The sequence below is a fragment of the Gopherus flavomarginatus genome, chromosome 6 (genome assembly GCF_025201925.1).
Source record: "Gopherus flavomarginatus isolate rGopFla2 chromosome 6, rGopFla2.mat.asm, whole genome shotgun sequence".
Lineage (NCBI taxonomy): Eukaryota > Metazoa > Chordata > Testudines > Testudinidae > Gopherus > Gopherus flavomarginatus.
Window position 1 is genome coordinate 40,285,987 of NC_066622.1, and position 16,917 is coordinate 40,302,903.

The window sequence follows — 16,917 nt, forward strand, 5'->3', positions numbered from 1 at the left end:
GTTAGATGGTTAACTACATTGACTAACTTAATATCCATTGGCAACTCTTAGAGGAAGGCAGGCCCTGTTATACTGTAACAAATCCACTCCTACAACCTGCTGATTCCACTATGCTGCACACTCACTCCACAAGAGCAACAGTGATCCTCTTAGTCAAAAAAGCACAGCTCCCTGTCCCCTTGGGCAGAAGGAGACTCATCACTAGCCGTTACAAGTAGAGGTCCTCTGACATGCAGTCATTCAGTTTAGTCTCTATGTAGGAGAAGGCATACTTAGCATGATAATATCATGAGGAAAAATTATTGGCTAGAACATGTCCCTGGCTTTTAAACCAGATTTTTGATCCTTCTGTGAGAAAATGTATGAGATTTTAGTTTCTGCTAATGGGTGATGGCAAACAAGCTCAAGTCCTTCTTTTCCATGGATGGACAACTATCATGGCAATGGTGGTGTCCACTAAGAGAAGAAGGTAGAGATGCAGAAAAAGAGAATGGAAGACCAAGAAGCAATGACTGTACTTAGTACCCATCCAGGATTACCACCTAGCAAGGAAGTGGCAATGGCAGGCCACATGACAGAGCAGTGAGTTTGTTGTAGGAGTTTTAAGAGAAGTCAAGAAATGGTCACAGTCCACAGGGTAAGATAAAACTATTTGGGAAACTGACATAAAAAGGGTGTTGAGGCAGGAAATCTTTAGGCACATCACCCATCCTCTTGCTTCAAGTGTGGAGCCCTGCTGTTTTGTCCTTTTAGCTGTGGTAAATATTTTATACTGGTTTATGTTTTCAACGGTATGAGAAAACGGGCTAGAGACTGACTTTTCTTTGTAAACAAAAGCATTTCTATTGCTAGCTCCCACACATCAGTGCAGACCGCAGTATTAGGAAGGCCAACAGCTGGCTCAGCATCCATCCCTCAAAATGAGTCCTAACCAACCCTTTTTAAGGGTTCAAAGAACTATAACCAACATTGTTTTCTCTGTGTTTTCATGCAGCTCTACATTTTCATTTTCCAGCCAGGCCTGGAATTGTAAGTGTCCATAAGCCACCAAAAAAGATGTTCCTATGGAATTTCTGGTCCAGTCAGACCTTTTTGGCTTCACTGAACACAAGTATAAGGGTCAGGTAATCCTCTGGCCACGTGGGTCATTAACCAACCCAACCCAACCTTCCCACTCTTTTGACATTTGCCCATGGCAGAGTATAAGTGCACAGAGCATATCAACTTCTGAGGATGGGGAACAGTTTATCTATCAGAACTTTTAATCAGCCTGACATGCAAAATTATCAGCTTGTGCTAAATTATCATCTCACTAGGCATGTGGGATAGTGACACAGGAAAAATTCTCAGGATAGAGGCAGTTATATTTGGAGTAGAAAGGAGGATTGAGTGGATGGGGCACAAGACTGGGACTCAGGAGACCTGGACTCAGCCATAGACTTTCTGGGTGAGTTTGGGCAAGTCAGTCAACCAATCTTGTGTCTCAGCTCCCCATCTGTAAAACAGAGATACCTGTTGTGTTGTGAGGATAAAATATATCAGTGACTGTGATTATGAGGGCCATATAAATACTTAGTGAGAGACATTGATATAAACCAAGGACACGAGATACGGTTTTGCCTATTTCCTTTAATTTAAAAATATGAGTAAGGAGACAAAACTTGGTGCCCTTGGAATACCAAATCAATTTTTTTCCCTCTGTGTGTGTAAAACTGTACATAAACCTTTGTGGTTGTTCGATTTTTGGATTTTGTTTTGTTTTTTCCTCCAGAATACTGCAAATACTCAGAAAAGGAAAATATTGTTTCTACTGCATATCAAAAAAAAAGTAATCACAATGACATAATTGCTTTTTTTCCTTCATATTTTGTTTTTAAAAAAGTTCACAAATACTAGTAGGAAATTTGCCCCCCACCCCTCCAAAAAAACAAAGCAAACAAAAAAACCCCAACCTCACACATCTTAAAAAACAAATCAGTAAAGTGTTAAATGGGTCAGGTATTACAAGCACACATTTACAAGCACATCACATTAGTAATTCTGTATAATGCTTTAGACCATGCCGAACCATATGTATGTGTATAAAGCTATTGGTGAAATGGTTCATAGCAGCAGAGTAGGAAGCATGTTCCATAGTACCTGTAGAGATATTTGGATGAGTATGACAGTCCAAAGTGGATAAACAAGCTAAAATGCATGGCTCACTTTGTCAACAGTGGTGAAATGTGCTTTGATTTAAATAGCTACCCTGAATTACCTGGAATTATCATCCCATTTCTATGGGATGGACAGTTGGTGTGGTGGCTATCTTACAAATTGGCACATTTAAATGGTTACTCTTGCAAACTCACATGAGTAATCTTGACTTCCATGAGTAGCTCCATTGAAGTTAATGGGTCTCATGAGAGTAAGGACTCTTTACACAATTAAGAGTTTGCAGATTCAGGCCCTAGCAAAGCAGTGGACTTGGGTTTCTAGACGCTTCAACACTCATTAGGAAATGAGTAGAGACTAGACAGGATAGTTTGGAGAGACTAGATACAGAATGCCTTCCTAGGCAAGGGGACCCACAGATTGCAAGTTGTTTTTGATGAGCTAGTTGTCTGGCCCTTTCAGTGGAGGAACAAGAATGAGGACCAGAGAAGGATGCTGGACAGAATGTATTTCTCATGACCTGCTAGTACTGCAAAGAGGCACTGATTTCTGAACTCTGGGGTGGATACATTTCCACATCAAGCGGTAGGATGGACTTGCATCTCAATATTTTCTACAACTAGCTCTAGCTGCAATTTTAATTTTGATGACATTTCTCTTCAGTAAATATCCCAGCAAAGGCTTTCAACAGTAACTAGTGATTTTGGCCACCTCACTTTTTTTTGCCCAGCTGGAGCCCCTTAAAGAAAGATGATTTTCACAAGGTGCATGCTCACCACTCTCTGAAAGTCAGGCTCGTCTCTAGTTGAGCACCCAAAAATTAAGGCATCCAAAGTCACCAGTCCCACAAAAAAAACTGGATTAGTTTTAGGCTGATACAAGAATAATCTTCTCTTCAGTTCCCTCTCCCCCCCCCAAAAGACCATTAAATTATATAGATTACATAATCTGATTTGAGGATATATGATTCTACGGAATATCTTACAGGAGCTATGCAAATTATCTTAAGATCACATTAAATTGTCAAATTTGTATTATACATCTCTGTGTAATGTTAAGATATACTAGAAACTAGGGATGAAATCCACCCTTGTGCAGTCAGCCCACATGAAGCCTCTGTACCGCTCTAGTCCCAGTTAAGCTTTTCCTAATAGTTCCCTGTGCTGGGCTTCTGAGCATGGGTGAATTTCAACCTGTCTGAGCATGGGGTGCTGTGACGTTGCTCCAATATTCTGTTATGCTGTTGCTTGCACATTAGCTGGTGAGGCAAGCCTATGTGAGACAGTAAACTCACCAGTTTCCCACCCAGCCACTGTGTCAGATGTATCCTGTCAGCCTGAGGGGAGAGGGAAAAGAAATTGTCTAGTAGTGGTGTTTGCAATATTGACAGAGGGAGAGAGCACAAGATAGTCTAGTGGTTTGATTTTGGGACTGTTAATTGGGAACCCCTGTGGCCCAATTATCATTTCAAAACCCAGTTCCTACTCTCTTTTTAATTTTGGGCAAGTCACATCCCCTGTCTCAATTGCCCCATCTGCAAAACATGTCCTATATAACTTATCTCACAGGGCTTTTGGGCAGGTAAGGAGCCAACTGCTCCAGTTGTGTTTGGTATTGTTTCAAAAGTGCTTTGAAGATTAAAAGAGCCATACAAGTGCTCTAGATAGGCATAATTTATTTCTGGATTTCATTTGAGGGGGGGAATGTCTCTAAAATGAGTTCCATTTTTCTCAGCTCCTCTCCAGCTAAAGAAACTGTCCTAGGGACTCCCTTTCTGTTTTACAAGCAAAGACAAACACATTTCAGCTCAGGGAATGGGAGAAGTACAACACAATGCAGGGAATTTTAGCTAGCCATAAACAACATGGAATAGCTTCAGATGTTCCAGGGAGCAGCATAGGTGAGATCGGACACCACTCACTTCACAACAACACACTTCAGAGTTCTTAAATAAATAGCCTCTAGACGTCTCCAGGAAAATAGTCATTCAAAGGGGGACTCATTCCTCCATATTTCGATACCTGGTTGTAGTGAGAAGTTCCGGAATGGGGGAAGACATTGATGAGGTGGCATTTCCTTTAGGCTCCAGAAAGAGTACTCACCATGCGAGTAGTGCTTTGCCAAGTACAAGGCTGGAGCCTGCAGTCCTGACTCGGACAAAAGGACTGCACGGTTCAGGTGCAGAGTTTGATTCACAAACTGCATGATCCAAGCCCCTTTGAAGATAATGGGAAAGACTCCCATTGACTTCAGTGGGCTTTGGCTCAATCCCACATTCAGATAGAAAGACGATGCAGCTGAGTTACTAGTCCACCAAAAGTCCCTCCAATATAAACAAAAGGACATTGTGACCACCTTTATAGACATACATTAGTAGCTGAAATGGTCTGAAATGCTTACAGATTAGAACAGATATATTTATACAACACCATGCTTTCCAAAAAAACCAAGTAGAAAAGTTTACAGCACATTATACTGGTCCTTCTAATGTCTATAAAACATTTACTAAAATCACCATATTACAAGTCATCACCAACATACAGTACTATGCTAGTTTATTTTTCTTTTATATAATCATTACTTATAATAATAATAATAATAATAATAATTAAAAAATCATTGTAAACAACTATACAATGTTCACTTTAAAATTAACTGGTTAATAAATTTTGTGCAAAACAAGCAGCCTCTATAATTAAGTGAAGTATTTTATTTATTTATTTATACAAAAAGTAACACACAAAAAAGAAAGTTCTTTCAGAAATGTGTCTCCTTTTCTGTGATGGCTGAAATGTTGCCATCACCTTTCAGTTTGGCATCACAATCATTTACTGTAGCAGCATATGCCCCTGCTCCAACTTTCCCTCTCATCTTCAGATCTGGACTAGGTATGACCAGCTTCCTGAATTTCTGAAACATTGGTGAAAATGGAAGACATTATCTCTCTCTCTCAAACAGAAATGTACACGCATGCAGCCAGAATCATCATCATCTCCTCATAGCAGGAATATTTATGGAAAATCTCTTCTCTGCAGGCCCATTTCATTTCACTGGAACCCTGTGTGAGCCACTTAATTGGTGTAACAAGTTGCACATCACACCACTCCCTTCCACAGCATTCCAATCCAAGGGCTTGAACATGAAAACAAACCCTCATATGCTTGACCAAAAGCTTAGTTTCACAATAGATGCAGGGAGATATTCATTCCTCTGCAGAGGTGAGCACAAAGACTAAGGCTCCACTTATGCAGGTGAATTTGATGCAATCCAGCAAGACGCAGTGAGAAAAGTATTAAATCAGATATGCAAGAGCCTTTCATAAGGGGTCTGAATATAGAACTGAAGCTACAGTTGCAAATTGTATCTGTGCTTCCCTAAAAATATCATTTATTTAAGAAATAAGTTCCACAGATTGGTTATAATGGTCCTGCAGCCTGCTTGCAGCTTTGGGACAGAGTCAGACCTGTCACTCATTGGCAGCAGAGGAATGCCCTGCCTCCTAAAGTTGCCTCCAGGTGAGATAGCTTCCACAGCCAAGAGAATTCCAATCTCTTTACTGAATTACGGACAGTGCTAAATATGCTTTGAGGAAAAGCACAACAATTTCTCCTAATGCAAAACATGATAAATTGCACCTAATGATATGTCAATTTCCATCTCTTTTCTGGATGATCTGTTTGTTTCCAGGGTGTGCCAGATCAGTGGATTTTATTACTCAAAGAAAGGACATTTTTCAGGTTGGCATGGATAAATTTTGCTATTTTGCATGCTAAGGTCCCCAGATCCATTACAATCCGATTTCATTCAGTATGGCTCCAGGGAGGGAAGCAGGATTATTTTATAAACATAGGCATCTGAGACTAAATGGATTATATATAATTCTCCTCCATCTTCCCCTAAGCACTAAGCTGTGGAGAAGACATCTTTCCCCCTCCCGCTTCCCCCCCTCAAAATAGGAAATGACATTGGCTAAGAATGGATGACCATCTAATAGTTCTCAGTACAGGAGACATGACTTCTTTGCCCTGAGATTGTCTTTGGACTTTGACGCTTAACCAAAGAAAGAATCTTTCTTGAATTCACTTAGGAAATGAATGCTACAACAGTTACGAAGACTAGCTGTCTGAATAAAAGAACAATGCTGGGTCAGTCTTATAGATTCATAGATTCTAGGGTCAGAAGGGACCAATTTGATCATCTAGTCTGACCCCCTGCACAAAGCAGGCCACAGAACCCTACCCATCCACTTCTATAACAAACCCCTAACCTATGCCTGAGTTACTGAAGTCTTCAAATTGTGGTTTGAAGACCTCAAGCTGCAGAGAATCCATCAGCAAGTGACCCATGCCCCACACTGCAGGGGAAGGCGAAAAACCTCCCTACCCCAAATATGGCAATCAGCTAAACCCTGAGCATGTGGGCAAGACTCACCAGCCAGCACTCAGAAAAGAATTATCTGCAGTAACTCAGATCCCATCCCATCCAACATCCCATCACCAACCGCTGGGCATACTTATCTGGCTATAATCAAAGATCAATTGCCAAAATTAGGCTCTCCCATCATACCATCCCTTCCATAAACTTATCAAGATTAATCTTAAAGCCAGATATGTCTTTTGCCCCCACTACTCCCCTTGGAAGGCTGTTCCAGAACTTCACTCCTCTAATGGTTAATTTCAAGTCTAAACTTCCTAGTGTCCAGTTTATACCCATTCGTTCTTGTATCTACATTGGTACTAAGCTTAAATAATTCCTCTCCCTCCCTAATATTAATCCCTCTGATATATTTATAAAGAGCAAGCATATCCCCCCTCAGCCTTCTTTTGGCTAGACTAAAAAAGCCAAGCTCTTTGAGTCTCCTTTCATATGACAGGTTTTTCATTCCTCGGATCATCCTAGTAGCCCGTCTCTGAACCTGTTCCAGTTTGAATTCATCCTTCTTAAACATGGGAGACCAGAACTGCACACAGTATTCCAGGTGGGGTCTCACCAGCGCCTTATATAACGGTACTAACACCTCCTTATCTTTGCTGGAAATACCTCGCCTGATGCATCCTAAAACCACATTAGCTTTTTTAACGGCCATATCACATTGGCAGCTCATAGTCATCCTGTGATCTACCAATACCCCAAGGTCCTTCTCCTCCTCTGTTGCTTCCAATTGATGCGTCCCCAATCTATAACTAAAGTTCTTATTATTAATCCCTAAGTGCATGACCTTGCACTTCTCACTATTAAATTTCATCCTATTACTATTACTCCAGTTTACAAGGTCGTCCAGATCTTCCTGTATGATATCCCGGTCCTTCTCCGTGTTAGCAATACCCCCCAGCTTCGTGTCATCCGCGAACTTTATTAGCACATTTCCGCTTTTTGTGCCAAGGTCAGTAATAAAAAAGTTAAATAAGATTGGTCCCAGAACCGATCCTTGAGAAACTCCACTAGTAACCTCCTTCCAGCCTGACAGTTCACCCTTCAGTACGATCCATTGTAGTCTCCCCTTTAACCAGTTCCTTATCCACCTTTCAATTCTCATATTGATCCCCATCTTTTCCAATTTGACTAATAATTCCGCATGTGGAACCGTGTCAAATGCCTTACTGAAATCGAGGTAAATTAGGTCTACTGCATTTCCTTTGTCTAAATAGTCTGTCACCTTCTCAAAGAAGGAGATCAGGTTGGTTTGGCACGATCTACCTTTAGTAAAACCATGTTGTACTTTGTCCCAATTACCATTGACCTCAATGTCCTTAACTACTTTCTCCTTCAAAATTTTTTCAAAGACCTTACATACTACAGATGTCAAACTAACAGGCCTATAGTTACTCGGATCACTCTCTCTCCCTTTCTTAAAGATAGGAACTACGTTAGCAATTCTCCAGTCGTACGGTACAACCCCTGAGTTTACTGATTCATTAAAAATTCTCGCTAACGGGCTTGCAATTTTATGCGCCAGTTCCTTTAATATTCTTGGATGAAGATTATCCGGGCCCTCCGATTTTGTCCCATTAAGCTGTTCAAGTTTGGCTTCTAACTCAGATATGGTAATATCCACTTCCATGTCCTCATTCCCATTTGTCATCCTTCCATTACCCCTAAGCTCCCCATTAGCCTTATTAAAGACTGAGGTAAAATACTTATTTAGATATTGGGCCATGCCTAGGTTATCCTTAACCTCCTTTCCATCCTCAGGGTGTAGCGGTCCCACTTCTTCTTTCTTCGTTTTCTTCTTATTTATATGGCTATAGAACCTTTTACTATTGGTTTTAATTCCCTTTGCAAGGTTCAACTCTACTTGGCTTTTAGCCTTTCTCACTTTATCCCTACATGTTCTGACCTCACTAAGATAGCTTTCCTTGCTAATCCCACCTTCTTCCACTCCTTGTAGGCTTTCTGCTTTTTCTTAATCAACTCTCTGAGATGCTTGTTAGTGACAGCTCCCAACTTCAAATAAAAAGAGTAGCTATTGGAGGCCTACTTTAATGGATTAGAAATATACCACCACCTTCTGCTCAGTAAAATCTGGACAGTGCTGTAAGGAATAGAATGGGGTTCCATGACCATGCTCTATGATCTTGCAGGGTTAGAATAAGGCTGATGCCTTAAGGAAGCATGTAATGCAGGATCGGTACAGAGCTACCTTTACTTGAACATACTGAGAACATTATTCCACAGAGACTTCACCCTTTTGCTTGGACGCTCTTATAGACCCACAGTAAAGCCCTATGGACTTTGCACAAGTCATTAGAATTAGTTCTATTTGTTGCCTTCTCTTTGGGGTGCACATCAGCAATAATTCCTTTATCTAAGTACACCTCTACCTCAATATAACGCTGTCCTTGGGAACCAAAAAATCTTACCGCTGAAGGGTATGATTGTGTTTATTTTAAATAAAATGTGGTTTACAGGATGCTTATGCATAGGGAAGCATGCTGTGGCTCACCGGCCTAGGAACATTCTGGAGAAGGCCACGGGGAGGGGTGTGAGCTCGGCATGTGGACTGGAGCACTATGAGCATGTGATAAACAAACCCATGTATGGGGTTGTTTAACTCTGATTGGTTAAAGGTTCATGTTATGTAAGTTGTTATATAACTTGTTATATAAGCACCATGTGCTATAAAGTAGTGAGGGGAGGGGCTCCTTGCTGGAGGGACTCTGCCTGATTCTTTGTACCAGGGGCTCTCTTTATGCACATGTTGAATAAAGCTTTATTGAATTGAATCGCATTGGATTGAAGTCCCATGATTTCTACCCAGTATCAGACTCACTGGGAACCACCAAATCCCAAAAGTTTCTGGGCGGAGCGAGCAGGGTTTGAAATATCCTTCAGGATCGCAATCTACAATCAAATTAGAGGGTGAGATAATTCATTTTTTATTTGGTTGTGTGTCTCTGACCTGACTGGTGACTCTCATACCTTTTGTAGTAAGCAAGTCTAGGTGCTGGGGAATTCAGAGGGTTTGTTGCAGTCTTAAGGCATTGTACTTAGTGTGGGGGCTGGCTAAGCTGTAAGTTCCCCTGACTAAGTGCTGTTGAAGTGGGAAATCAAAGAGGCTGTAAGGACCAACAGTTAGTGTAGGGGCAGGTATAGCCATAAGTACCTCTAGCTGATGTGTTGGCAGGCCCAGATCTCCTAATTGGACATTATAATTGTGCAGATCAAATAAACTGGTCAAATTAATCTGCTGATTGAGCATTTCAGTCTGGTGTGTTTTATTGGAATAAATTGTTGTTAGTCTGTAAACAGAATTGTAGTTATAAATTTGGAAAGATGAAGGGATATAATAATCCACAATATAAAGAGTATATGGTTAGTGCTTTTATAACTATTCTAGTTGTAAGTTTATTAGCTTTCTTGTGGAGATATTTTGGCTGTATCATTAAAATAAAGGATGACCACCCCTCATTACAGGCGGGCAACATTGATTTTGTGCATAAACCACAATATTTATCTGAGGAAGATGATGTCCTCAGTGTAGATGTAAGGTTGCTGGCTGTGAAATCTGTCCTGTCTCAGTATGACCAGGCATTAAAACAAGGATATCCAACACATAATGATTATCCAACTAAACATCCCTATTATGTTGCCTGTTGGTGTACAAGGTTACAAAACAGGAAAGAAAAGAATAAAATGGCTGGAATGTGTTTAATTGTTAATTATGAACAGCTGGTTAGAAAGAGTGATATGCTAAAAGGAAAGGTAGAAGAGTTAGAAGCAGAGGTAGGAAAACTGCAAGCAGAAGCAAAAAAGTATAAAGAAGCAGACTTGCAGGGAAAAAGATCTTGTCCCTCAGCACCTTTGGACCCTACATATGGAACATGGGGCTATCAGTCTAGTTTCACGGCTCCAGTGAGAGTGCGCACTGTCCCTAATCCTAATCAAGGGGAAGGGAACCCTGCTATTGTTAGTCGTCTAGAGTATACTCCTATAAGCCCATCTGATTTGCAGAGCATGTTAAAGGAATTGGCATCTTTGCAGCTTAATAACCCAAACCTACTCTTCTGGGAAAAGGTACAAGAGTGGATGGTAGTGGGAGGCTTACATGCTTTTGATGTTTTCACCATAGTAAAAGCAAAATGTCCTGGCACAGCCTGGAGTAGGATTGCTGGTGGTTTTAGTAACTCTGCATGGACAACTGCTGTTTTTGCCTCTTCAGCTGATATGGAAACCGCAGTGCGGAATTTCCGACAGGCTGTAATGATGGCTTTGGGGCCGGGTACTAATTTGTACTCATTATATGCTAACCGAAAACAGCATCCAAATGAGCCATTTGAAAAATATGTGGAAAACAAGTTTGAGTTATATCAACAGTATGGGGGGCAACAGAATGCTACTCGTAAAGATGCTATATTCATAGAGGGGGTACTTGATGGGGTATGTGGCCCATATAAGGCAGCCCTGAAAACTGGCTTTCAGCCTCCGGGTTATGCTGAATTATTAACATGGGCTTCAAATATTAGCAGACATAATCAGGAACAGGATACAGGAAAAAAGGTGCACAGAATGCAAACCTGAGGACTGAAAGAAAAAGGAAAACTAAACATAAGTTTGGAAAATAGCTTTGTTGCTGCAGTTAAACCAGCAAATGTAAAAGGTGTTAATTGTAGTAACTGTGAAATGTTGGGCCATGACAAAAAGGAATGTTATGAAAAAGGGGGTGGAAAAGCTGATCAGTGTATAAATTGTGACCAGACAGGGCACTGGTCCAAGAATTGCCCTAGTAAGAAGGGTAAAGATCCTCTTGAGACTATGTCTCGGGACCAATCAATACAAATCCTCAAGTCCATGAAAAAAATCTTCTGATTAGGGGCTTTCAGCCCCCATTGCAACAAGCCAGTGTGGCTCATCTGCACGTCCGTATCTAAATGCTAGGGTTGGGGGCATGTCATGTAAAATCCTTATAGATACGGGAGCTTCAGTATCTATTACTAATATTCCAGGATTACCTTTGACATCTAAATTCACTATTCTAACAGGATTGGGGGAAGCAAGTATAAAAGCATATTTGACAAAGCCCCTCTTGATCAAAACAGAAGAATGTTTTTGGATGGGGCGATTTTATTATGCACCAAAACAAGCCGAAGGTACAATAATGGGAATTGACATGTTACAAATATTAGAGTGTCATTTAAATTTGGGTGAGTCACCTTCATTGCAAATACCATCTCAAAAGTCTAGTGCTAATGTGCCTCTAATCTATTCTTCTCCAGGTGAGCGTGTGTGCGTTGTGCAGGTGCTCCCAAAGCTGCCAGGACCAGAGGGAGTGTGGGCAGCTGATAAACTCAACTGAGGTCTGATGAATGTCCCACCAGTGGTGATTACAGGAAATCCTCCCCCTCCCGCACGTCCCTCTCCAATTAAAACAGATGCCCTGGCAGCCGCAGAAAGTACAGTCAAAAAGTTAATAAAAAGGGGAGTTGTAAAAGAAATACAGTCAAAATGTAATTCGCCTGTCTGGCCTGTTAAGAAGACAGATGGATCATGGCGGCTTACCATTAATTATCGAAATATTAACATGCTTGCAGACAGACTCACCCCCCTAGTCGCTGACCCCAGTACTGTTCTTTCTACTGTACCTAATGATCACGTAGTATTTTCAGCCTTGGACATTAGCAATGGCTTTTGGTCTGTTCCTGTGCACCCTGACAGTTAATTTTGGTTTGCATTTACTGTTAAAGGAAAGCAATATACCTTTACTCGCCTAAGCCAGGGTTTTCATAACTCACCTACTTTGTTTCATAGAGCGTTAGCTGATGTGCTGGCAAAGCTGCCAGACATGGCTTCTTGTGTTGTACAGTATGTTGATGATATTCTTATCTCCTCACCAGATTGCCAAACGCACATGAAAGACTTAGAAGTAATCCTGCAACACTTGGCAGACAGTGGGGTAAAATGTAACGCTAAAAAGGCTCAGATTGCAAAGGAGAAAGTATCATACCTGGGGTATCTAATATCCAAGGGGTACAAATGTTTAACTGTTGACCGCATTGAGGCTATTAATGCATGTCCATGACCGATTACGGTGAGGGAAGTAAGAAAAGTTTTGGGGCTATTCAATTTCTGCCGAACTCAAATACCAAATTATTCAAAAATTGTCCAGCCCCTTAATAATCTCCTAAAGGGTGCTGGTGGACCACATGATGCAATTGAACGGACATTTGAATGTAAACAGGCATTTACCACGTTGAAACAGAGGCTGAGTACTGCCCCAGGGTTGGGACTTCCTAATCCATTAATGCCTTTTACATTGTACACGCATGTCAGTGAGGGACATATGGCAGCAGTGTTAACGCAAACACATGGGGATAAACAGCACCCAGTAGCACACTACTCTTCTAAACTAGATGCTGTCGCTCAAGCAATGCCACCGTGCCTCCAGGCAGTGGAAGGAGCTTCTATGGCCCTAAATCAGGCCTTACCACTTATTGGTGCACAGGATGTAAATATTGTTGTGCCTCACGCTGTCCTTGCTATTTTATCAGGAAAGAACTCTTCGGCAGTCCCTGTGGCAAGATGGACTCGATGGGAAACAAGTTTGCTAATGCCTTCAGTACATCTGCAACGAGCATCATTGCTAAACCCTGCCACCCTTATTCCTAGCCCAGATGAGGGACACCCGCATCATGGTTGCCTTAAGGTAGAGCCCATGGACCTTCCATTGGTAAAAGAAACTAAAATACCTGATGCCCCTTGCCTATACATGGATATTCTTCCTTCTATGTCAACGGCAAGCGACACACAGGATGGGCTGTTTGTACTCAAGATGGGCAGCTGGTGGCACATGGCAGTTTACCTGGGGCATCGGCCCAAGTAGCAGAACTACAGGCATTAATTGCAGCATGTGAAGCTGCGGAAGGTCATGCTATAAACATATATACTGATTCTAGATACGCATTTGGGGTTGTACATGATTACCTTCACTTGTGAGTAAATCGAGGATTCCTGACAAGTACATGATCCCCAATACAAAATGGGGGGATAGTGCAGAAACTTCATGCAGCCATGCAGAAACCTACTGAAGTAGCAGTAATAAAAGTAAAGGCCCATACAAAAAGGACAGATCCTCATAGCAAGGGGAACCGAAGGGCAGATGAACTAGCTAAACAAGCAGCAGTGGAAAGTAAAGAGACCCAATTAATTGCTGCAACACAGCCTCTCATAAAAACCTCAAACTTTTTTGAATTACAGTACATTCAGCACGCTGCATCGAGGGCAGAGAAGTGGTTATGGATGGATAATGGAGGCAAACTGTGTGATGATAACACTTGGAGAGGTCCAGGGAACACATTAGTGTTACCAAATGTGCTAATGGGAACTATGATACAAGTGTATCACATGTTGGGACATGATGGAGCACGGAGGGTGATTCACCGTATGTCAAACACCTGGTGGCACCCTAAGCTTAATGCAAACGTGCATGATTATGTGAGAAGGTGTGTAACGTGTGCTCAATGTAATTCTGCTCCCACAATAAAAGTGAGAATGCGACATCAGCCAAGACCAACACAGCCCTTCGAGCAGTTACAAATAGATTTCATTGGTCCCCTGCTAAGGTGCAGAGGGAAAGAATATGTTCTGGTGATCATAGATCACTTTACTAAATGAGCAGAAGCTTTCCCAGTGGCCAAGGCCACTGCAGCTGATGTAGCTAAAATATTGATGACTGAAATAATTCCCCGATGGGGACTTCCATGCTTCATTGATAGTGACCAAGGTACTCATTTTACAGGAAAGGTGATGAAAACTGTATGTAGGGCACTAGGAATCAAACAGAAATTCCCCTGTCCCTACCATCCCCAAAGTTCGGGATTAGTAGAAAGAGCTAACCGAACCATTAAAAACAAATTAACCAAACATGTTTTCTGTTACAGGGAAAGACTGGGTCATCAACCTGCAAGTGGTTCTCTTGTCTATGAGAGTCAGTCCTACTAATCCACATTCCTTATCTCCTTTTGAAATGCTGACAGGGCGGGCGATGAGGATGCCAGGAAATCTGTGCGTTGGAGGGGGGGAATTGTATGTCATGGGTGACCAGCTTGTTGAATATTGCAAATTGTTATCACAGTGTGTCTCACAGGACCCCCGAACTGAACCAGACTCAAAGATCGGCGAAGAGGACATATGTGAGGTGCAGCCTGGTGATCAGGTGATGGTGAAAGCCTATAGGAAACGACCATTTGAACCAGCCTGGACTGGGCCTCACATGGTTCTCTTAGTAACTCCTTCAGCAGCCCAGGTCACTGGAATTCCAGTTTGGGTGCACCTGTCACGTGTAAAAGTATACAAGGGAGAGACCCAATATGGGGCACAATAATCCCTATTTACTCTATGGACTCCTGGAAAGCCATTCTTAATATTGTTTAGTGTTTGCATTTGATATTCTCAGTTTAAAATTAATGTAGGAATTTTGTAGTCTACTAATTATTTAAGTGGTTTCTGAAACTTGAAAGTTTATTTAAGTGGTGTCATCTTAATAATGCTACAGTAGCTCTCAGTGTTTTATTGATGTAATTACCTGGGGAGGAGCCACTGGATCAGTTGTAAATGCCATCACTCAAATCTAATACTAGGGACTGAGTTAAGATTTGTTAGTAGCAAGAATGACAGTTTACTGTGGTAAGAGTGGGGTTCACGTCTAATCAAGTTAGATATTACCTTAACTCAGCAACAGTTGGTCAGGTCCTCACTGCTGTACTCAGCCCTCTATTAAGAACCACTAAAATGTATGAGCAAGCATTGGTCTAGGCATGTGGAAAAATTGTGTTATCATCCTGGCATGGTAACCTCCTGGTGTTCAACATGAAAGTTGCAGCCCTGCTAGGAGACTCACTTGTGCCACAAGTGCCATGTAGGGTAAGAGCTGTGGTTCTCGAGAACTGAATGTCTTCACCTTGGATGGTGGCAGGGGAGTGGTCCCTATCGATAACAGGGGTATGTTGAGATGGTCATTGCATCCTTGAAGGGGTGTTAATTCCTGAACTGGAGGCTCAGCCAGGGCACACACTTCCATTCGCATGTCACAGACACCTGTGTAACATAAGGGCCAGAGATAATACATGGCTTTCCCACGGGACCAATGTTCCATCCTGGGAGGATAGGTTTTGTGTATGGTAAACCTGAAGTCAGTACAAGCCTTATCTCAAATGTTGGGATCTGACTTAATGATGCATGTAATGTAAGTTAATGGATGATATAGCAGTGTGGAAGGACTCCACTATCTGGTGTGAATGTGAGTGGTTAACTTTGGCAGTCAAGCCTTGCTTAAATATCTAGTTCTTCCTATTGTGTTAAGCCTTTTAAAAGAAATATTGAGGCAGGGCAGTTACATTGATTCAGTGAATAAAAGGGTTTGCCATTGTAAAAACAAAAACAAATGGAAATGGATTTGGGTTGTGTTCTCGCAATGGCATAAGAACTTATTATTTTATTGTAAATATTATGTATTAGTTTATTTGTTCCTAAAATTATAGTTGTGTTAATAAAGCTAATTATTGCTCCTAATAAATACAAGAAAGTGGTGTTAGTGGGGTCTAAGAATTGTTCTTAGCCCTAAAACCAAATGGGGGAGCTGAAGGGTATGAGTGTGTTTATTTTAAATAAAATGTGGTTTACAGGGTGCTTATGCATAGGGAAGCATGCTGTGGCTCACCGGCCTAGGAACATTCTGGAGAAGACCACGGGGGGGGGGGGGGGGGGCTGTGAGCTCGGCATGTGGACTGGAGCACTATGAGCATGTGATAAACAAACCCATATATGGGGTTGTTTAACTCTGATTGGTTAAAGGTTCATGTTATGTAAGTTGTTATATAACTTATTATATAAGCACCATGTGCTATAAAGTAGCGAGGGGAGGGGCTCCTTGCTGGAGGGACTCTGCCTGATTCTTTGTACCAGGGGCTCTCTTTGTGCACATGTTGAATAAAGCTTTATTGAATTGAATCGCATTGGATCGAAGTCCCATGATTTCTACCCAGCATCAGACTCACTGGGAACCACCAAATCCCAACACCGCGTTATAGGTGAAACCATGTTATATTGAACTTGCTTTGATCCACCGGAGTGTGCAGCCTCCCCCCCGCCCCAGAGCACTGCTTTACCACATTATATCCAAATTTGTGTTATATCGGATGGCATTATATCAAGGTAGCGGTGTATTCATTGTAAAGCTGTCTGATCCAGGAAAGAGCACTGGTTTTTGCAAAACTACATCTTGGGTCCTGACACAGAGAGGCCGCATTTGCTGTTCCAGATGCAGAGAGG

General features: G+C 41.7%; 1 protein-coding gene across 1 annotated transcript in view; it reads right to left on the reverse strand.

The window, feature by feature from the left end:
* Nucleotides 1-1,435: 1,435 nt before the first annotated feature.
* The window catches only part of SLC6A11 (solute carrier family 6 member 11), a 192,470-nt gene continuing 176,988 nt past the window's right edge, over nucleotides 1,436-16,917 (reverse strand). The window contains exon 15 of the mRNA XM_050959162.1: nucleotides 1,436-5,064. Coding sequence (XP_050815119.1) covers nucleotides 4,912-5,064 — 153 coding nt within the window. The 3' untranslated portion in view covers nucleotides 1,436-4,911. The remainder of the gene's footprint in view (nucleotides 5,065-16,917) is intronic.